This window comes from Lichenostomus cassidix, chromosome 17 (genome assembly GCF_008360975.1).
Source record: "Lichenostomus cassidix isolate B80296 chromosome 17, HeHo_3.0, whole genome shotgun sequence".
Classification (NCBI taxonomy): domain Eukaryota; kingdom Metazoa; phylum Chordata; class Aves; order Passeriformes; family Meliphagidae; genus Lichenostomus; species Lichenostomus cassidix.
The window spans coordinates 1,737,123-1,760,252 of record NC_139497.1 but is presented as its reverse complement, the minus strand read 5'-3'; the positions used below and the strand labels follow the sequence as shown (position 1 = coordinate 1,760,252).

The following is a 23,130-nucleotide window of genomic DNA, read 5'->3' as shown; positions in this document are numbered from 1 at the left end:
TGTGTGTGATGGGTGTGAACACAAACAATCCTGCTACTTCACATCTTTTCATTTAAATGGCAGCCATCTGGAATGCTCAGAAAGAAAAGAAATCGTCTGTCCTTCTAAGACCAAAAGCCAAGGATTTATTTGCATGTCACACTCATTGGGTGTTTTGGGCCCGGCTAAGCCCAGGCTGGGTTACAGATGGGTGACATTCTCTATCACTGGGGCAGCTTCTGGCTTTGCAGACCTCAGCCTGGAATCCAGGGGCAAAATGGTACAGCAAGAACCCATTTTAGGATATTGCACCATTAAATTGATGTAGTATTAGCCTTGATTTCTGCTGCCAAAATTATTAAGTTGAAACCAAATCCAAGACACAGTAACATACTGAGCATCAAGGAAAACAATCCAGCTGGAGAGAAAAACAAGTTTATGTCGGAAACTGAATTGAGTCTTTTCAACCCTGTATTTTTAGAGACGGATCTGACCCAAAAGTTCACAGCAGTGTGTTATTTCAGTCTGTAGCACTATGAAGGTAACAACATTACCAAGTATCACCTTAGCAAGATGTGAGTTTATTTGAAGCACTGCTTTGTTTCTGCACAGCCTGTACCAGCTACAAACCCTTTGGAAGGTGAAGAGGCCATTTTTTCAGTCATACCCAGCAACTCCACAACAGTTGTTTCAACTGAATGAAAAACAAACAGCTGAAGTGTGCAGTGCCAAAAAATGTCTCTGCTCTAATACAACTGCTCTGCCCCTTCCCACACAAAAGTCCCCTGCAGAAGCCACATGCTGCAGTAGAGACTCTTCAGGAGCTGTTCGATCACATCTCACTAACAGCACATTACCAGAGCCAAGGGGAAGAGGAGCTGCATATTAACACTAATTATTGTATTTAAAACCTTGAAATAATACCTACTCAAACTCTTAATTAAGAAGACCCCAATTGGTTGTGCAGAATGCCAGCCACAAGGCACAGTCAGAGCTGCTTTGTGCTTTAACTGGCTCTCCCAGTTTGAACGTACACTTAAGAAGTTTATTTTAGGATGAGATATTGAAAGGTTTGGGGTTTTTAACTATGTTGGCTTATTGATGCTGCAGGAAAGGCACCTTTTCAAAATATGACAATTACATTCTGAAGTATAATTTCTCTCAACCAGGGCTGCAGCTGGGGTCGTTTACGATCTTGGCTGTAAAACAGCTTGCAAAGGAATTGTTGAGTTATCTGAAAGCAGCAGCTGCCAGCTCAGTAAATTATTTTATCAGTCACGGTGAGCTGCAGGCAGGGAAAGCACCTCTGGTAGCACACACACTTTGTCCTCAGAAGTGACACTCATGTGAAGCATATCATGAAAAAAGTTAGAAGCCATTTCAGAACAACAGAATCGTGCCTGTCTTGGTTACATCTGGGAGTGGGCTGAACACAAAGCCAACAGAAGCAGGTGGGTATTTTGTGTTTTAACACCTAAAAATCATCTGGTTCATTTACACCATCCACAAATCTCCTAATTTTTGAAAGCCTGAAGATTCAAATGCATGTCTGCTATTTTTGCTAGTGAAATTCTCTCAGCCAACACTTTGCTAAATGCAAATTTTAGATAGCCACAAAACTGAGGTTTCACATACCCAAAGTAGTACTACCCTGAAGGGTAAGTGCCACACCACTGACCAGAAGAATTGGTTGTATATGTGCATGCCTCAGGTGTACATGGCTTGTTCCCATTTCTATTGAATGTTTGAGGTGTACCTGAGCTACTAAAATGGAAAAAAACAACCCCAAAAGCCAAATTTCATAGTTTTTGAATACAAACCTGGGTTTCCTGATTCTTTATGGTCAATGCCCATGCTGTTCCACCTCCTTGTGATATCAATATATAGAATATCTACAGCAGCCATTGAAAAATTGCTGTTACTCAGTTTGCAGTTTCTGTTAAAAAAAAATAAAGAAGATATTCTGATTACATACAAACTCCCAAGTTAGGAAAAATTCTGCAAGGGCAACTTGCAGGAGAAGTTTGCCCATGTCATGTGTACAGACCCACTGTAAAGTGCTCAGTCTAACAAAACACACCAGAGAGCAAACAGACCAGCATTCATGAATTGCTCCTATCTGAATGGAACAGGCCCAAACTTGGAATATTTCAATTAAAAATATGACCTGACTGTTACACAGAGCTTCCTCCCAGGCTACTGCCAGTACTCTGAGGCTGTAAGAGAATGGAATTAATTGGTACACTGCAAAACCCACCACAGATCTGCACAGACTATCTGTGTGAGGCAGAGTTTGCACAGAGAAGTATCCTTTTATTTGTCTGACTGATCCTGTTTGGAAAGGGCTGGAGGAAGCTTTCAGGCACAGCCTTGCTTCTCCATGCCTGAACAGTGATGGGGTTTGCCCTCATGGAACTGAGCATGGAGAACAGCTCTGGATGCAGCTCGGGCTGTGGGATGTGGAGCTGTGACTCCTGTGTGGTCCGCAGTGCAGTGTTGATCAGGCTATGGGAACTGGCTCTGTGTCCAGGATTTCCAGATGTCTGGCAGCCTGGCTGCAACCACTGCATGTGCCAAAGAGCTGGCCAAAATTTCTAGCCAGAAAATAAACAAAAAAAAAAAAAAAGAAAAAAAGAAAAAAACCCCAAAAAACCCCACCCCGAACCCAGATAATTGAAATGAATCTCACTCTTTACTAACCCCAGCAGAGCTCCCTTAAAATAAGAGAATAAGGTCTGGCCTGCATAGTCCCAAAAATTCTCAGGCAGTATTCAAGCAAGGACTAGAGACACAATCACTGTTTCCCTTTTAGTTATTTTTTAGAATGAAGAAAATATTAAAGGAGAACAGATTTTGATGAGCCAGAATTTGGGTGGACAGTCTCTGCAAGCACTTGCCCACACATGGAATCCCACTCATGTACCATTTTATTCCTGAAAAGTGATACAACACACAGAAACCTGACCTTCCTTCTGAAATGAGCAGCAATGACAGCTCTTCAGAAAAGGGCCTTATAGCTGATATAGATTCTCTGGGAGAAAATAAACAAAGTATCTGCCAGGAGTAAAAAGTTTAATTTAACATGCATTAAGAAACTGCAAATACTATTTCATTGAGATATGGCAATTTATTTGAATATTCTTAAAAGAAAATGTTGGCACTTATTCTGTTTTCCTCTGACAAGTGCCAAAATAAGGCTGGATTAAACTACAAAAAATACAGAACTGGATGCAATCCTGTGCTGGTCTGTGGATAGAACAGATGCCTTCAGACATTTTCTATGTATCGTAATTTGTATAAACCAAGTTGTTTTATATTCATTCCTGAATGCTAAATGCATCTGCATAGAAACAGGATCTGTGTTTTAAGAGTACATCTGCTGCTGCTGCTCATTTCTTTTGTCATAGTCAATGAAAGACAGAAAATGAGGTATTTGTACCATGACTAGAACAGATACAGCCATAAAAAACAATGAAAAACCCCCTCCTAAATAAAAAGTATGTGAAAAAATAAATTGAGTTCCTTGACATTGCAAGGTGCAATTTCACAATGCAAATCCTCCCTGCACACTGCATCAGGAACTGGCATTTGGGAATCCTTCCCACGGCCTGGGGCAGACAGCAGTACCCCACAGCCGACAGAATCAGATCAAGTGACCCAATTTCAGTTGTCACTTCCTCACAATGATATTTCTACCATTTCCTGGGAATGTGACATGTTGACGAAGACGGCAAATTGTATCTGCCAGAGTATCACTGATCTGCTGTCAAATAAAGACCCAACTTCCTCCTAGACACAGACTCCTAGGTCAGGTGTTTCAGGAGCTTGGAATGATGAAAATGTATCTGTTTTACAACACAACACAACAGGCAATGCTTCCACTATGGAAGGCATTACAAACCCTGCAAGCTGAGAGTACCACCAACAGGGTGCTTTCACCCAGCTGACCTTATGAAGGTGCGGAATCCCGTCGGGCCCAGCTTGGTTGTCCCTTTGACGCCGAGGAATCGGATGAACAAGGCAGCCACCCTGTCCACGAGCCGCAGGTAGCTGAACTGCTTGGCGTACTTGGGGAACACCTGCTTGAGGCACAGCGAGGGCAGGGCAGCCTCTGGGTTTTTGGGAGTGTCCAGCTCTGGCCGCACCGCTGACCCTGCGTCCGGCAGCTCCTCGTTTGCCTCCAGCACCTGCTCCAGGCTCTGGCTCCTGCAGGACAGAACCACAGAGAGTTGGCTTGGGAGGGACCTTGGAGATCATCTCATCCATCCCCTGCCACGGGGACACCACCAGGGTGCTCGTGGACACCAAGCCAACTGCTGCTCAGGTGGGACCATCACACTGCAGCTCCCAAAGCATCTGTTCAAGACTGTTGCTGCAAAATATTCAAATAATGGTATTCTTTTGTATCCATGCTTAGATTCACTGAGGTTGAATGTCTATAAATGTGATCACTGTTATAAAAGCCTAAAAAGTCTTTAAAAATAAGTAGCAACCTTAGGTAGTGCTTTGATAATGTTCCTCTTTGCTGCAGATAGAAAAGTAGAAAAATAATGTTATTTTTGTCATTAGTTGAGTAGAGCTTAAAGTTATTCGTTTTGTTCTTTCTCATGTGAGATCGGATGGTGGTGCCACTGCCATTGAACACCTGCCAAAAGAGCAAGAGTATGTACAGCCAAGAAACAACAAGCACACAGGGTTCTATTTTTAAGCTTAAAAGGTCTGTTCATGAATTTAAAAATTCAAATCTTCAGCCAGTTGAACCAGACTTCGACCAAATGTGAAACCTTGTACTCAGTAGAGGGGAGGTTGTGCTGTTTGTAACATAACTCTCATTTTAATGATGCCTGGAAGCCCCAAATCTTTTCTCATTCTAAATTCAACAGTGTTTTGGATTGTACATTATTCATTCATCATTCATGTTTTTAGTTAAAAAAATATAAAGCTTTACTTTAAAAGGCGGGAGCAGAACTGAGGATATTTCATTTTTTATAGAAAACAGTAAAGAAACTATTAAAGGGATCAGCTTCAGAGCCCTGAATTCTGGCACAGTGCTGTTGGAGTGAGGCTGGAGCCTTTTCCATCCACCCAACTCCCCAAAATGGGGCTTGGGAACAATATCTCCTCATCTGCAAACCTGCAGGTCCTTCACAAACCCACACCTCTTCCCTGCTGAATAGCAGTCCCTGGAATTTCTGAGGAAGTAGTTTAAGAGGGTTTTTTCAGCCTTTCATTTTTCAGCCTCCATCCTCCACAGCATCGAGAAATGTCATGAAGAGAACACCCAAACGAGAAGCAGTGCTCTGGACACATCACCATGGCTGAGGGGAAATGGACTCCGTCAAATTATTAAAATATTTCTGGTTTGTATTAGGGTCATAGAAAAAAAATTGTATCTTGGTCAAGGAAAATATATTCTTGAATGCAATAAAGCAGAGGCTCTGAACTACCACCTAGAATTTCCTTCTTCCCCTTCTTTCTATGGAAAAAAGCCTACAGCTGTCTTTGAGGTCATGGATAAAATTCAGAACCAGCATCCCATTTCAGACTTTTACTGAGAGACCTCTTAAATCCATACCTCTTATTAGAAAAGTATTTTAAAATTAAAACCAGCTTTTTTTGGTATGCTACTGCATGTCTCATTCCCTTCCACTTACACACTGGGAAAGTCTGTAAAATATTTAAATCAGAACGAGAAAACTTAATTTAGGCTTTATTGCCAAATGTTGTACTTCCATTCGGTAAAAAAAAATGGAATATACTTCTTAGTTTGCTTTTGCAGGTTAGGACTTCTATAAAATTTAATTATTTGTTTTCATTCTTTAGCTCCCCCCCAAGCTTTCCTTGCATTTCCTTTTTTAATACACCAGAGTTTCGTTAATATGATCATACAATTTGAATTATAGTGATATATTTTGCACTTTCAATAAAACTCAGACTTGCCAAAGCAAACCTGCACAAGGGTTTGTCTGTGTCTGCAGTATGAATTGATCCGCAGACCTGTCTATTCTGCACACTCACCTTCCCTGATTTACACTGACTATATTCAGGGAATTGTACCCTGCTAATTCTCCACTGCTACCACAGACACTACCTCAACATAAGTTTATTTTCTGTATTATTCACACACCTGTGTTCCCCACCTCCCCTCAGTGTGGTCTCAACACGACTAATTAAGACAAACTGCCTGTGTGGATCCACACAGTCAATTGCAGTGCCTAGAAATACAGAATTTTACCATGATTGCGTATTTTCCCAAAGAAAGGGTGCACAGCCCATGTTTTGCCTCAGCACTCAGACAAATTGCACTCCTTGCAATGCCCCATTACGTGTTCTCGGGCGTTTGGCTGCCATCTGCCAGCGCCACACCGCCAGGGGCAGGCGGAGGGCAGAAGTCCCCAAGGGTCACACAGTCAAAGACCAGGATCAGCAACTTCCTCAGAGCAAAGCAGAAGGGAAAACAAGGAGGAAAAATAAAAAAAAAAAGCAGAGAGGAGAAATTATATGAAGAGTGCAGGAGGAAGGAGCTCCAAAGAGAGAAATACAGCTCCAAGTCCAGCAACAGTGAAAATGTGAGGGGGATTTTTGGGATCTCCATGTCTGCCTTTAGCTCAGCAGTCAACTGGAAAATACAAAAGTACTCATTTCGGTAAACTTTCCTGTCTTAGAATCACAGAATAGTTTGAGTTGGAAGGGATCTTTAAAGCCCACCCAGTTCCATCCATGGACAGGGACACCTTCCACTGTCCCAGGTTGCTCCAAGCCCTGTCCAGCCTGGCCTTGGGCACTTGCAGGGATGCAGGGGCAGCCACAGCTTCTCTGGGCACTCTGTGCCAGGGCTTGGCCCTGAAAACCTCATGGACTGTCAGTGAGGTGCTGCAGTGGGGCAGTGGGGAAAGGAGCAGGAACTCCACATCTCCAGAGAATCCTGCCCAGGTTCTCTCCATTAGCTCCTCTCCCACGGGATTTCCAAAAGGCAAGGGGAGGAGAAGAAAGCTGAGCCCCACTCTTTAATGCTGCTCGTTAGAATTAATTGTTTTGACTGACACAGCTGAGTCAGGCAAATGAATGAAAGGTCAAATATAAGGTAATGCTTCTGTTGCCACATGGAAAAAAGCAAAGCTTAATTTACATACTAATGTCTGACCTCAATACATTCGTTTCTCTAATTCTGCAGCTTATGACAGATCACTCTTTAGAAATGATCAACTGTGGTGCAGCTTTAAAAAAAATTAAATTTTAATAAAGCTTATGGAAATGACATCCAAGACTACTTATCTTTTATACATGATTACTAATTTATTAATGTTTCCTCCATCTATGTTTTATCCCTTTCTTTCTGACCAGCCTTAATCTTTATGCAAATATAAGTTGCTAAGGGACAAACAAATTTGCAACTACTAATTAAAGGCTTCAAAATTTGCAGCATTTTGTATACTTGTGTATAAAATTTAGCTGTCAAAATTCAGAGTAAAATGGGGTAAGAATCACAATATTAATATTTCTAAGAATGCTCACTTGATGTATTTTACATTTAGGGCATTGCTAGAAGTATAAATTAAGCAATTTCAGTATCAGCTTACAACTGCTTACCTAATAAAAGAAAATATTATGTTCTGGATTCTGAAGCTATAATTATTTGCTCAGCTGAGCCTCTATTCTCCAAGCAAGGACTATGTTAACATAGTTAAAAGCAGAGAATATTTTGCATGACAAATCTATCTATCCACCCATTTATCACCACAGAATATGGACCTCCCAAAGAACAGATAAATGTTTGTACCTGGAGCGTGCAGGAATGAAATATATTTGTGTGTTCATTCACAGAAATAAATCATTTAGGAAACTAAGGCCAAGCTAGAGCAGTGTCTCTGCATTATCAACCATTCATGAATTTGCTTTTATGAACTAATCCCATTGCTTTTATTAACACAGAGACTTCCAGCACTCCCAGGATGTCATAGCAAGCAGTTTCATGGTTTGCCTGCATGTTGTGTGAGTAATCAGCTTTTGTTTTGTTCTGGCCACTCATGAGTGTCATTTGAAGAAAATTAATATTCATCCCCTCTTCACCCTCTGGCAAAGTAAAAACACATTAATAGCACAAGAATTTCCACCTTTCAAAATAATAATATAGTTGCCCAAAGATAGAAGTATTAAAAGAATGTTTAACTCACAGAGTAAGAGATTTTTGACATTTTGTTAGAAAATTAGGGCTCTTAGATAGAGTTCATTCAACACTTTGGAGAATGCTTTGAGGCAGGCAAAGCAATCCCAGTAAGGAGTCCATATTTCAAAGAGCAGAATCAATCAGATTAAACATAAGGATTGATAATCACCATGTTGTTGGCAGACAATGATCTTCTGATCACACCAAATACATTTTGAAAACACAGCAGCTGTCCTGTCTCTGGGAAGCACAAAGTGCTGAAAGCAGAATTTCCATCTCTCTCTGAGAGAAAAAGACACATATCTCAGTTAATGAAATAAATTGGGTAAATCACCTCACCTAGATTTTAAATTTCACCTGCAGCTTCCAGGCCTGACAGTGTTCCCTGTGGAAGGGAGTAAGGCATGGAGCATGCTGCTTGTTTCAGGGAGCTGGCAAACACATTTTAGGTGAATCCATGGATAAAATCTACTCCATAGCTTTGCCATTTGCTTAAGAAAACCACAATAATTTATTAGAGTGTAGGAAAAGTTCAGCCCAAGCCCCTGCAGCCTGTCAGCAGCCATCACAGCAGCTCTCACCCGCAGCACAGCCCGTTCCGGGCTCCCTGTTTCTGTCCCTGGAGTGCTGTTTGTTTGCCACTGCCATCAGTCCCCTTTCTGAGAAGGATGGTTCACTGCCTCTTCAGATTGATGGATTTATTATAAAAATAAACACTTCTCATTAAAGATTAAATAGCTTTTGGCAGAAAACAGAAGACTGGAAAGTTTGCTGCCTTCACACAGTGTTAATGAGAGTTTCCAAGATGTAGAGACTTGGCATGGATCCTGATCTGCTCCACACCAGGGACACAGAGCCATGGATGAGAACATTACTGACATTTTCATTTCATATGCAGACAAGACTAGAGCTGTGGTTTGATTTCTATAGCTCTCCCTAATACGTAGTTTAAATAATTAAAGGAGAAATGCATCTGAGGAGTTTCAGGTGCTGAAAAAAACCCACTATTTCCTAATTATTAATTGAGATTCTTCCAACTTTCTCCTCTTAAGAATAATGGTGATATCATTCTGTATTCACAACAGATTTATTACTTTTAATGTAACACAAGCAGTGAATGCTTATGTTGTTACCTGACAGCTATGAGTGCAGCAGAAAATATGGCATTACTGTAATGAAATAATGGATAAGCAATGCAAATCCTGCATCCAAAGACTTTGTTCCACTGTAGCAAAAATTATTACAGAACAAAGATCATTAAATATAGTCCCCAGTACTTTATTTTCTGTGGAGGTAGCTGTTATTATTCCTACTAGATTTATTTGTGTTCACTATTTGCTTTCAAGGTACTTATGTGCCTCATTATTTCTCCAGAGTTCCTTTCATTTCTTTAGAAAAGTGTGCCTGACAAATAATAATGCAGGATAGTGCAAAGGCAAACCAGCTCTAAAGCCTGGCAATACTGAAATTAGACCACCAAGTGTCTTACAGTAGAACAGAAAGAAAAAAGAAACCCCAGGATATTTCTTCTATGTGGAAATTATTCTTAGAAAGCAGTTGTGCTTATGCTGGGACAGAAAAGGAGCTTTACCCTGTCATCCAACAGAGCAGAAAGCAGCAGTGCTATTGCATTTTATCAGCCTTAATCCTCCCATTAAAGCAGGTGAATTCTCATACACAAAATAACACTACTGATGATTACACTGCTATTAAGTCATGTGACTCCATGCTTTCATTTTGTGGCAACTGGGTACCAGGCAGTTTTATTGCTTTCTCAGTGTTTCAGAAACTAGAGACCAATTATTACTTAAAAATAAGCCAATCATCTCTCTTGCTGAAAGATGACTAGCAGCAGAAGTTAAATTATAGAGAACATCACTGCCCCCAATACATTAATTTCTGTCACTCTGTCACTGTAAAAATTTACAGCAGATATAATCTCTTTGAAGGGGGATCAAGTCATAGAAAGTACGAGCCTAGTTTTAAATAGAATTTTAATTTTAATGAAAGCTTCAGGGAATGATGTTTATGCTGCTTATCTTTCATACCTGGTGATTAAGTTAATTTATACTTAATGGAAGAGGATATTTCTAATCCCCAGACAGGCTCAACATCTGTCTGTGACTGTGTTTTTGGAAGCCTTAAGCTGCTTGTGATTGATGTAATAAAACCAGATCCTGCAGAACTGACACCTGAAGGATATCCATAAGAGGGAAAATGTTATTTTTCTGCTCAATGCCTCTGCTTAAGTCAAACCAAAATCCAAGCACTTAATACTGCTGTCCCTTAAAAACCTGCTTTGCACTCCCTCACCATTATTTGAGTACAAACATGGGAATAAGCAAACAGTTCTCAAATATGTTTATGATCAAACATTCACTCTCATTATGTGCAGAGCCTGAGAGCACGTTACTTTCTGATGGCCTGAAGCTAATGAGAATAATAAACCTCCTGCAAAAACTCTGTGAAATAGTCTCCATTTTTCCTTCTAATTCCATGTCTGTTTAAGACCAAATATTAGCAAATATAAATGCTTGCATTTATCACATAATTGCAACAGGAAGAAAAAGTTTTGAAATGTAAACATCTTGCCAGAAAAAGATACAATTTTCAACTTTGTCCCAAAAAATCACAATTTTCCTATTGAAGAAAAAAAAAAAAAGTATTTCCAGCTGTCATGCATATCCATGTTATTTTAAATTCTAATTCTTAGAAGGCACTTGTACATAAGAACCTTGCAGTGGCGTTCAGGGATATAATCCGTGAGTGCACATTCATTTATTCCATTTCACTGTTAGCTATTAAAACTGTGTGATGTGGCCCAGGAGCCCCACTGCAAGCAGTGATTTGTTTCTTTTCTTGGTGAGGTGATGCACCTTAGTCTGCCCTTGGCTGATCGATTGGTTCTAACATCTTCTAGGCTGCATGAAATCTGATTTTTTGAAATCAATTTGTTCATGGGTTGTGCCATTCCTGGGAGAACACAAAGCACATCCACAACTCAGGAGTCACATGAGGAACTGGAAGATGTAACTGGAGGCCAAGACAAAGCATTCAAGGCTCCCCCCAGAGATTTTATGCAAAATTGTCACAGTTGGTTGTAGTTCTAGTTACACATAACACAGGGGTTGTAAAGATGTCAAGGAGAAAGGTAAGAAATAAGACATATTTATACTGTATACACATAGCCATGCTGTACATACAGACTTAAATACACACTCTATAACTACAATTTCTCTTCATAGTACATACCTGTACACTTATGCTGTGAAAACTATCTGGTGGGAAGCAAGTCAGTATGAGAGAGATTACAGAAAATTAGAAGTTACTGGGGTTTACATTACAGAGCAACTGGGAAAATTAATTTAAAGGCAGAGTTGCTTCTGTGCAGCACAAACAGTCAAGAAGGTGAAACGGAAAAAAAAAGTCAAATTAAATAAACATATATCCTGCATTTTAGACAACACAATTAAGCTAATATTCTGAAAATCAAAGTTCATTCAAGAAGCATTTAACCAAAGATTAGTAATGGAAATTGTGCACATACAAAAGCCAGGAAAAAGCTCTGTAGTAAAGAGTGCAGCTGAATCACTGTTCCTGCAGTAAGATACCAAAAAGTAGATTATGTTAGCAAGCTACAGGCTACCTAGAGGTGAAGATGATTCTGCTGATAACAGAAACTCAGCTCAAATGATTAACATATTGAAGTGTCAGGAAAAAACACTCTGCACTCAAACCTAACTATTAATCCCCTTCCCTGTATGAACACAGAAATTCAGTGAACCCCCCTGGACAGGGAAGGCACACACAGATGTTGCCTCTGCCCCAGACTTTCAGAGATGAAAAAAAAAGTGTTTTTAACTTCAAACCAGAAAAGCTTTCTTGTATTGAAAACTGAAGAGGAAATTAAAGGGGGTGGAATGAGATGATCTTTAAGGTCCCTTCCAGCAGAAGGCTGACTCCACCAAACACTTCAGTAAACACTTCAGTACTTGATGAATAAGACCAAAATTGCTATTGTTTTATTTCCTATCCAATGTAACTTGAGCAGATTTCTGACCATATTTAACCTGAATTTTCACTGGTTTCAGCTGAAGCTTCCCGTCAGCAACGCCTGGATACAGCAAACATCTGTATGCAACACAGCTCCCAGGGATGCTTTGAAGTACTGCTGACTTTATGGTTTAAAACACTAAACAAAGCAACACAAAGCAGCTTACTTTGTTAGAATTCAGCCAAAGCAGGAGCAGACAGCAGAGGAGCTCCAAGATCCACATGGCAGTTTGGGAAGGAGGCTTCAGCAGCTGACACAAACTGCACCCAAACCTGCCTTAAACCAGGTTCTCTTACCATCAAGACTCACTGACAATCTCTAATCAAATGACTGAATGCAGAGATGTATTTAGAGCTGCTGCCTTGATGTTCATTTTGATGCCATGTGGAAAGAGATGAAGCAGCCACCCCTTTATTCCTGACTTCCCTTCTTTTTGGGCAAACCTTGGAGATTACAGCAACTCTTGTGGCTACCCTACAAAAACTAGAGGAAAGAGATATATTTTTTCTTTTCTCTGTATTTTATCACAAATCACGTCTAATTTATGTAAGAATCATTGTAAGATGGGAAAAAGCAAAAAACCTCCTTCTTAATGATCAATTTAAAATGTAATATGATGTGAATATCTAAGAGATGTAATTGCTACTGCATGTTTTGATCCATTCAAATGTTTGGAAAGTTCAGATTTCATGGAGACACTTGTGACAGGTCACATTCCTCAGTTTATCTCCAATCCTTCCTCTATTGCTCACAAGAGAGTGAAAAGAAAGAAAAGAGATGTCAATAAAAAACTAATTAGATTAGCTGCATCTCAAAACATTGTGATTCAAGTCTAATTGGCCAAACTAGTCTCCATTCCCAATTTGATAGCACAGACCCAGAGCTGGGCTCAGGCTGGAGCCGGGGGCACTGCACACACCAATTACTGCTAAAGCACACCACGGGCTTGGGCCAATTAATTCCACAGTGCTGAAAATGAAACCTTTTCAAATCCTGCAACCCATATCAATTCTTGTCCATTAAAATTTCCAAATGAGCTGGGCCTGTCATCAGCTCACTTGCTCAGTACATTGTAAGCACTTCCAGCTGTCCCTCAATATGGGGTCATTGCAGGAGATTCAGGGTAAGACTGAATTCACTCTTTATGTGCAATTTAAAATACAGCCTGTCCAGCCAAGATGTGAGTGCTTGGAATACAATGTGTGAGCAAACACAGACCTGCTTGCAAAACTGATGAATAACAGCACTTTTTGCAGTGGTGAAGGCTAAAACAGGAATAATCATAAATTAATCTGTATCTATGCAAGGGATGTGGGTTTAGCTATTTTTAAAGAAATGTTATTACCCATTATTACCCATTTTTAGTCAATTAAAACATTTCAGATTATATTTCAGATTAGAGCCACTTAGAAATTAAAAGATCTATAATCAGATTTTATTATCTTTTCTGTGACAGGACTTTGCCACAGCACATTCAAATTATTTGCCAATGCTCTGCACTCAGTACTGCATTTTCAGTTGCTGTAGTACAACATAAGTGGCTCTTAAAATCAATGTGGAACCATTCTGTCAGTCAAGCACTACCAAATCCTTCCCTTCATGGAGGGACATCTCACACTGTAGTTCATAGAATTTCCAATAGGGCCTGTCCTAATCAATAGGAGAAAGGTTAAATGCTCTTAAGGATGTAGCAGATAAATAATTGGAAAAGCAAGAACAGGGAGCAAGGATCAAGATACCACACCATCTGCTTCACAAAACTGAATGGAGTCATTCAGGCAAGTTCTTCTTGAGCAGCATGAGAAATAGCAGTAGAAATAAATACTCTCCAACTACAGAAAAACCAAGTTAACATTTCAGTAATCTGAACTGAAGGAACATTGACAAACATCACATTTAAAAGTCTCCCTCACATGCCTCACTCATCAAAAGCTGCCCGGGCTAATGTAACAGACACGAATTGATAGTGGAGCTGGCAGATTGCCTGATGAAGGACTAAACCAGAAAGCCCTCTAGGAAAGAGAAAAGGGCTAATTCAATGTGCTTCCAAAGGGCTTTGGCAGAATGAGCCTGAATATGAACGCTGGGTCATTTTGACTGATGGAGAAAAAAATTGTGTCAGCCTGCAAAATGAACCAGAGGAGAAAGATCAATCTCAAGAAAGCCACTCATATGAGTTTATACACTCTCAGGCAGAGAAATAAGGCTTGGAATGAAGAGGTGGTGCTTGAGAGGCATTTGAATAGCTGCAAACCTGAGCAGACTTCCAAGCAAAGGGATACAGGAATCAACCGAAAGCTCCAGCAGTCAGCTCATAAAGTCAATTAGCAAATGGAAACCCAAACACTGATACTTCCATAGCTGGGTTTATTACATGCTGATTTTGATAGGCACTAAACTCACTCCATATAATGCAAAAGGCACTGACAACCCTGAGTAATGAATCCCTGAGGAACATAATACAGTTGCTCACAGCAGCGGAAACTAAGATACATTACAGGCAGCCTGAAGAACAGTCATTATTTTCTGATCAGTGATAGCTGCAGCACCAGCATTCTCCATCCAGCCTCTCCATGTCTGTGCACTGAGTTTCTGACCCTCTTAAACCACCCCTGTCACACAATCATAATCTTACAATACGGATAGTGAGATAAACACAGTAATAAATGGCAAGAATGACTTTATCATCAACAAAATCTAGGCTAATCATACTCTCGAGACATCTCTGCTCACTGTATTTTCATTTTTCCATTAAACATGACTCAAACATCAGGGGAGGTTATGAAACTGAAGAAAAATGTCTGGAAAATAAATGCAGTACAGCTGAACAGGTGGTGTCCTGACTTTCCTTAGGAAAGTACAAAATTGCTCCTCAAAATCAAGAAATTAAAAATGGCATTAGGATTTGGAAAATGTCTTTGGAACATACAAAAGGCCTGGTTAAGTAAAGACCCAAATTCCTCTTGCAGTTTAGTGTCAAGGTCAGACCCACTGGTCACTAGCAAAGCAGGTGACATCTCCTAAAGAAGCTGCCACTTTAAAATAAGTCACATTTCAGGCAGAAAGCATGTTAAGTAGAATGTCCAGAAATTAATTCATGTTTTCATTAAATACAGATCCCATTCTCTTCCCAGAAACTACTCATTTTGTCCTCTATCACAGAAAGGAATCATTTCAAGAGAGAAAGTTGTGCAATCAACACAGTGGAAAGAATGAACCATCTTGTTTTGTGCAAGAAAAGAGGAAGATCTTTTGTGTAGCAAGTTCTACAAAACCTTGACTGAATTTCCTCCTAACAATAAAAAAAATAGAATCAAAAAGTCAGTCTGACAGACATTAATATTTACAGGGTGCTCTCAGAACAGAGTGACATTAGCCAGTGTTTGCATGCTGATCCTGCAAAAATTTGAGAGAGACCACATTGGGGTTCTTCCTGCTCAGGAAATTAGTTAATCATATTTGACATTTGCTAGAGCCACAGAACCCAGAGAAGAGAATTGCACCTGACATATTTTAAAAAGAAGGGAAAAAAATAATCAGAACATCACAAATAAATTTCAAGGCTGGTTTCAAATAGAAAAAAGCACTGCAGTGGCATGTACAGAGAATAGCACCCAGGAAAAGATAAACTAGCAATGAAACAGCAAGGGCATGATAGGTAATAAACCAAAAGCATTCAGTTTGGAGGGCACAAGGAATTGATTGTTTTTGTAACAGCCATAGATTAAATTAATTTCATTTCCAAAGTGTTTCAATTCTTTCTTCTGTCAATGGCTATTTCAGAGCTGAATAAAAGTCATTATATTACTTAGGGGGCTGCACCTTCATCATATCTAGCAAGGAAAAGGCAGATTTTATTCCATGAGCAACTCATATTTCTAATGACATGCATGCCATAACACTATGATTTCTTTATCAAAAGAATAAAATCCTTATTTTCTGTCGTGAAATATGTAAGAAACTAGGCATGTAAATTCAAAAGATCACACCAGGACACAGAGTAAACAACAGCCATCAAAATACAAAGAAGTCCTTATTATTGCTGGATTAATTAGCATTAATAAACTAGGGCATAAATATTTTTGACAGGACAGGAAAGCGGATCATTAGCATTTTTGAGATGATATAAATGATCTTCCTAAAACATGCTGAGCAGTCCTGCTCCAAATGATCCTCCTAGCTTGCCATTATACCTCCAAACATCTGACATCCAGTGGAGAATACACAGCATTTACATGAGACTGAGACTCCTTTTTGCTCCTCCAATCTAATGCAGCTTGAAAAAGACTAAATTGCGGATAATTAAACAAACAGTGAAACTAAAACCTTTTTACTACTATCAAGATTCCAAATTAGGCACAGAAAAATAGAAGTTTGCAAAGCCTTTTGCCATGGATTTTCTGTTGGAGGCACAACATACACAATGATTTGCATCAGTGATTATCTTAATTAAACTGCTGTTTACATAAGTAACGTTGATTTACTTTACATGTTGTTCGGTGTCATTAGACCGTTCATTTAACTGTGCACACTTCCTTTAGCTGAAGGCTTCTCCCACCTCCAGCAGGCTGTGAACAGCACCTCTGCTGCAAGGAGTCAATCCAGAGCAAGTTTAAGACTACACAAGCTGTAGATAAGTTTCAGTCACACAAATCTCTGGGTTAGCTGCAGCATGTCAATGGCCTGGATGTTTGCCATCAGCTACTCAAGCCTTAAAATCCATGAGAACAGCACTGCCACACAAACAGAGCAAAGATCAGTACCTTCCATGTCATTTTTTTAAATGTTTTAATTTCTTAATGATGAGTGAAACCTGGGTTCTACATTAAGTGACTTAAAACAAGGAAAAGATTAGTTCTGATGTGGAAGAAAAGCCACCATGTATATTTAAATACATTGACTTGAATATGTATCACTGCAGATTTTCAATCACTAATTGTTAGCAGTGCCAAGATAATTACTAGCAATCCCTGCATGAAAAGACTGGAGTTGTATCGGAAAAATGAAGAGATATGTATGGAATGATAAACTGATCTTATTCAGCTTAACTTTTTTTTTCAATGTTATACATCACATGATAGGAAGCAGGGAAGAAAGTATCAAAACTCCATGAAGATGAAGGAAAATTAAACTAAAAAAAATTCTGAGCTATTAATCTTTCCTGATAATGAAGTACTTCAGGATGACTTCTAAAACTCACTTTCATTTAGATGCCTCATTTATTTTAATCTGGGAGATAATTAGAAGAAAATCAAATCCATCTCCACAGCAGAATATTTACCTGAGATGCAGCTCAGACTTCTCAGTATTTCCCCTGTGTGTTCAAACTCTATGTCATATATATTGCTAAAACTTTACTGAGATTAATGCCCATTACTTAATTAGCATCAAAATTTGAATCTACAAGGCTTGCTGCTGGTTAGCTGTCAGAAGAGCAATTCTTTCCCATTTTTTTTTCTATCTATAGACCAGATTTTGCTCAAGGAGCTACAGACACCACACCCAGTTCAGTAAAGAGCACTGGGAAGCAGAAGGGGTGAATGTCAGTGGAAGGTGGGCAGTTGTGACACAAAGAGGCCCCAGGGCACTGCCCTGTGCAGGCTGACTTATGGTGCAGCCACAGAAATATTCATCAACAAGATGCTCTGCTAACTAGATTACCCTGAAAGAAAAGCTGCACCACTGATGAATTCTTGCTGTGAAGAGCCAGTGGTTTATCTCATCACCAACTAATCCTGTTAGAAATTATTTAGCACTCAGAATGTATCAGAGAAGAATCCTCAGTTGAATGAGCCTTCCACACACGCTGGCGTCCTCTAGCAATTTATTTGTAATTATCATTTGCCTTTTTTCCATATCTAATATGTGCTTAATGAATGCCTGACATAACTCGAGCAAAAAAAAAGACATGACTAGTTACATAATTACAGGTTAAAAAATGATCTTTTTCAGCTCCATGCACTGAAGTAATCTTAAGGGTAGAGGTTAAGTACAGGCTACACAGAGTATAAATTGCTTTGCAAAACGTTCTGTACACTGACCACAGCAACCTCTATGTGTGGCACTGCCTTTGAAAGAAGAGTTTGATCTTATAATAATATTACAATAATACAGAACTTGTTAGCATTATCAGTCATGTCTTGTTCACGGGCCTCTGTCTACAAAAGGACAGCAAATTTGCATTTGAAATCATTATAGAATGTGAATAATATTTCGGGTTAGCACTAAGGGCCAAGAGAAGAACAAAATGGACACTCTAGCATGGTAGTAGACCTATGAGCAAGAATTTCCAGGGAAAAAAAAAAAATTTAAAAAATCACCCTTTCATGTCTTCAAGGAACTGCTTAAAATAAAGTGTTTCATCAAAAAAGAAGATATGGTTTCTCTCAGCCTGATCCCACCACAGGCATTCCTGTGCAAGCTCCTTCAGGCATTTCCTCTCATTTCTAGATCATAGATTTAACTCTGTTTATTATAATAGATTAAGGAAGCAATTTTTAAATACAATATTCATACTTTTCAGCTCCAGTGGGGCAATTCATTCAGAGTAATTTGTGACTTTCGAGCAAATTAATACACAAATTTATGTCTCATGACTGTTCTGGATGAAAAAAAGAGGCCTCAAAGCAGAAGTACAAATAAATAAATCTGAGTTAATAAACTGTTTGCACCAGTTAAGAGTAAGATATTCCAGAAGAACTGGTATATCCTGATTTACTATCAGCTTGTGGACCTTCTCAGGAAAAAAATATTTCACTTTTCTACTTATTGCAAGGCTGATGCAAAACCAAAGAAAATCAACACACTTACTGGGTATCTTTCTTCTTCTTTTTCTGAGGGTCCACCAGCCGCAGAGTGTCTCTGATGACAGCAACCTTCACTTCTTCATCAACAGGGCTTGGGACAATTTCAAATACTCCAGGAGAAAGCTTTACATCACAGAGGGATATCATTATTCACCACAGAACTAAGGGTTACTTATTCCACATTTGCTCAAACTTTGTGCACATCATCTATATTTGAAATACATGATGATGGATTACAAAGTACTTCTTCAAGGATGCACAAATACCTTTGCATTTTCAGTTTGATGTTACAACAAATTGTGGCAAATTTCTCAAGTAAACTGAAATATTAAAAAAAAGATTGTTGCTGATGTTGCCATTTATATTATGTATACAAACATGAAAAAGATTATTAACAATCCCCTAAACACAATTAACAACTGCAGGAGATGATGAATAAATGCATTTATGACAGAGATGATGGAGAGCTTTCACAATTCCAATAAGTCATATTTCCAGTGTATAAGATTAGCAATGATTTCAAAGCAGAAAATTACAAAGAACCTTGGAGGTTTCATATTAGCAGACAGCTTTCATCTTTCAAACAAGAAAAAAAGCCCAGAAAACCCAACCTAAGCAATTTCATTCCAATATCACATTGAGAACTCTTACCTCTTGCTCATGTTCTATTCTCATGCTGGGGTTTGCATTTACTTCCAGTAACATTGGCTTCAAGTTTTTCATCAGGAGAATGTCAAACCCTAAAATCTGTGCATAACAAGCAATATGTTACTTCAGTTGTACTCACAGTGTTCTACAGAATGCAGTGTTTGTCCATATGGCAACACTGAGCAGGAAGAAACATTTGAGGAGCAGAAAAGAAATAACTGAGAAACTCTACACAGTGCTGAATAAGTGCAGAAGCCATTTGTCTCCCAGACTAATGGCTCCTTTCACACCACCCCCATCCCTAAATACTGCATCTGCCAACATGGGATCTTGGCACCCGTGACAAGCGGATCTTAAAAGTGCCAGGATCAAAACTGTGCTAAGAACCTGCACAGCTTCACTTCTAACATGTAGAAGATGGAATCTGGAGTGAATACTGTTAGTAACAATCTACACCCATTGAAAATTCTCTGTCTTTGCTTAGGGCTGGCAGTTACACAGGTCAGGAGGCTGAGATTTGATTCAGGTGAGGAGCTCTGAGCTCCTGCAGTGCTGTTCAGCTCTACACCCAGCCAGTGATCAGCAACATAACTAGAGAAACTTTTCAGAAAAGGCATTAAACACACAGAAAATTAATCTATGCATAGAAGTAACTGCATTCCTGGCAGAAATTCCAACTTACCTGGAAGCAAGTTGGCCCAGGCTTTCCTGCTGGTATGTCAGACTGATAGTAAACTTTCAGTTCTGGTGTCAGTGCAATAATTGTTTTAATCACCAATGAAATTATATCTGACCAGAGCTTTTTGACATCAGCTCCTCTGGAAGACAGTCTGCATAGAATGCTTGAAAAAGTCCTCTTGCTGCCAGTGTTGACACTGTCAGAATGGATGAAATTCCCGCTATGGATATTTAGTGAATAGTTGGTTAAGTGCATAAAAACCTGGTGCAAATTTTTGAGAGAGGGTTCTTGATAGGGCTCTGTACAAAATCTAGAAAGTCCATCTTTGGCTATATAAATCTCTAAGGGTTCTAAGGATTTCAGCAGGACGTAAAGACGAATATCAAATTTCAGTTTGTCCACGAGCAGTGGTTTGCAAATGTATTCCTGGACCACAGCTGGCCGGCTCTGGATGCTCCCTGTCAGCCTGATGTCACTGGGGTCTTTGATGAGGTAGATTCCATCCCCCTGGCAGCCTCCATCAGGCTTCACAATGAAAGTGGGCTTCCAGGATGGATCACTGTCTTTCATCCTACGAACCTAGAAGGAGAAGCATTACAGTGAAAGGCACTAACTGGGGAGGGGAAGAAGGGCTGATACTGTGAAAGCCAGTACACAAAAATAAATAAAAATTGCATTATCACATCACCAGAGTAGTAAACACCATGCAAAAACAGGCAGAAGATAAACAGTGCTGACAAGCATGAGGAGAAACAAAAAAGCACAAGTGGGGAATTACTGGTAGAGATAAAAAGTCATTTTATTTAACAAACCATTGTATAAATCATTTTAGGAACTTCTTTTTAATGTTCTGTATCAATTTACAGAAGGAAATGTGCTGTATCTCACGAGATCTATTTTAGTAGTCATTAATGTATATGAAACTGCAAAGTTAAACTTTCATGCTCCATTTTGAACAACTACTGACAAAGATAATCATCAGCTTGAGGAAAGGTGCCTTATTTATTGAGGTGTGAATGCATATACTACCAGAAGGAAAACTAAAGTAAAAATTTGGCAGTGGCAATACCTTTTTCCACCACTGGGAATTTTTCACCATCAGATACCCAGCGTTAATAAAACTGGGGAATGCTAAGCCATGTAGAGGTATAACTATGTCACCAACACATCTGCTGAATATCAGACCTTTTGTGTTACGTGTGTATTTTCCCACTGCCCAAACAAATTCTAGTTTATTTATTACTTGTATAGCAAAAGTCAGAACTGCAGAGATGGGGATGCCTCAATCAGAAATGAAATTGAGAAAGAAAGGGGAGTTCTAACAAAGAAGGCAGCTAAAGAAATGCAGGATACAGGCTAGAAGGTTTATCAGCTGCTCATGGAATTCAGAAGAATAAAGCACTCAAAACCTCTTCCTTCCAGAACAGAGAGATGTCCCAGCACTGACCACTCCTTTCTTGCATTCCCACATTTTAGGGCACCAGCCCTGCAGCTGCTCTCCTTCTCCCTTCACTCAGGCACGTGCTGAGCCGAGTCAGAGATCTGGTTTGACCCTGCAGCTCCAGCAACAACTGGAGATTGACTTTTAGCAGCCTGAGGACAACAAGCTAACAAAGAAAGAACAAATCAGTTGCCAGCATCAGCCCTGGCACTACAGAATGAAAGAGGAAAAAATCAGCCCACAAGAAAAGGCTGAGCATGGTCAGATCACTGTGATCTTAGAGCAGCAAGCTCTGCTGTGACACCAGGCTGCTGACCCCCAGGAAAGGCCCAGCTCTGTTAGCAGTGACATTCCCAAAGCCCCAAGGACTTGTGGCTCCACCCTACCCAGTTATTTATTGCACTGAGAGTCACATTGCTAAAAGCCTTCCTACCAGCTGCGGCAGAAATTCAAGATCCATTATCCAGACTAGGATTTTTCTCACGGACAGGTGTCACACTGATTCAGTAAAAGATCCTTCTTCAAAATAGGTCACTTTGAGGGATAAAACGCCTCAGTGGAGGTCAGGCTTACATAAATGGCATGTGGATAAATAGGTCCAAGTAGATCAGCAGGCCTAGATGAGCAAAGAAGGAAATCAGGATTTATGTCCTAGTCTTTTTACCGCTATAGAATAATCTTCCCCTGATGTGACATTACCCTTCAGAGGAGTGGAGCTCTCTGGTTCACCGTTGTTGAAGTCAGCACCACAGAGAGACACCTGGTTAACCTTAACCCTCCATGACCAAACACCCTGCTGTGACTCCTGCTGAGAGTGCCAATCATGCCCTCCTAGGGCAGAAAGCAGTGAAGAACCTCTATGACACCAGGTGGAACAAACTGCTTCCCTGTCCCATGTCTGCTGTTCGCCCCTCAGGCTATGTGGGCTCTGCTCCAGCAATGCCTTTCCAAAAGAGACGATCCTTTCCAGGGACTATGGCTGAAGATGCAAAAGAACCTGTCTTTAAAAACATTGCACTGTAACAATCATTGGTCTCTGAGATCTCTCTTCTCTTAAAATAGAAAGTAAATAATTTTCTCCATAATTTTCTAACCCATTTTTTTAATGGACTAAAAGGCCTGGAAATTATTCAGGCTTTCTAGTCCATCAAAACCTACACATGGCTGAGGAAGATAGGCTGGTGGGGAAAGGGGGAACAGTAATCCAAAGTCAGTCTGTTTTTCAGCAGATTTACTGTCTTGAAGAAAACAGATGGTTTCTTGATCTTCAAGGAAATTCCCAACAGTCATCTTCAAATTCTCCACAATCCCCTCAACTATATTTTTTCAAATTCTCATTATGAGGAGGCTTGTCCA

The 23,130-nt window shown here is 39.7% G+C and overlaps 1 protein-coding gene across 4 annotated transcripts in view; it reads right to left on the bottom strand.

Moving 5' to 3' along the window:
- TTLL11 (tubulin tyrosine ligase like 11) overlaps nucleotides 1–23,130 on the bottom strand; it is a 37,320-nt gene that overhangs the window by 3,325 nt on the left and 10,865 nt on the right. For 2 of the 4 annotated variants that reach the window (XM_085076774.1, XM_085076771.1), the window contains exons 4-8: nucleotides 20,337–20,912; nucleotides 19,658–19,753; nucleotides 19,011–19,129; nucleotides 3,928–4,185; nucleotides 1,800–1,915 (exon numbers count right to left, since the gene is read on the bottom strand). In XM_085076774.1, coding sequence (XP_084932900.1) covers nucleotides 1,800–1,915; nucleotides 3,928–4,185; nucleotides 19,011–19,129; nucleotides 19,658–19,753; nucleotides 20,337–20,912 — 1,165 coding nt within the window. The other 2 variants (XM_085076775.1, XM_085076773.1) reach the window with 2 other exon arrangements.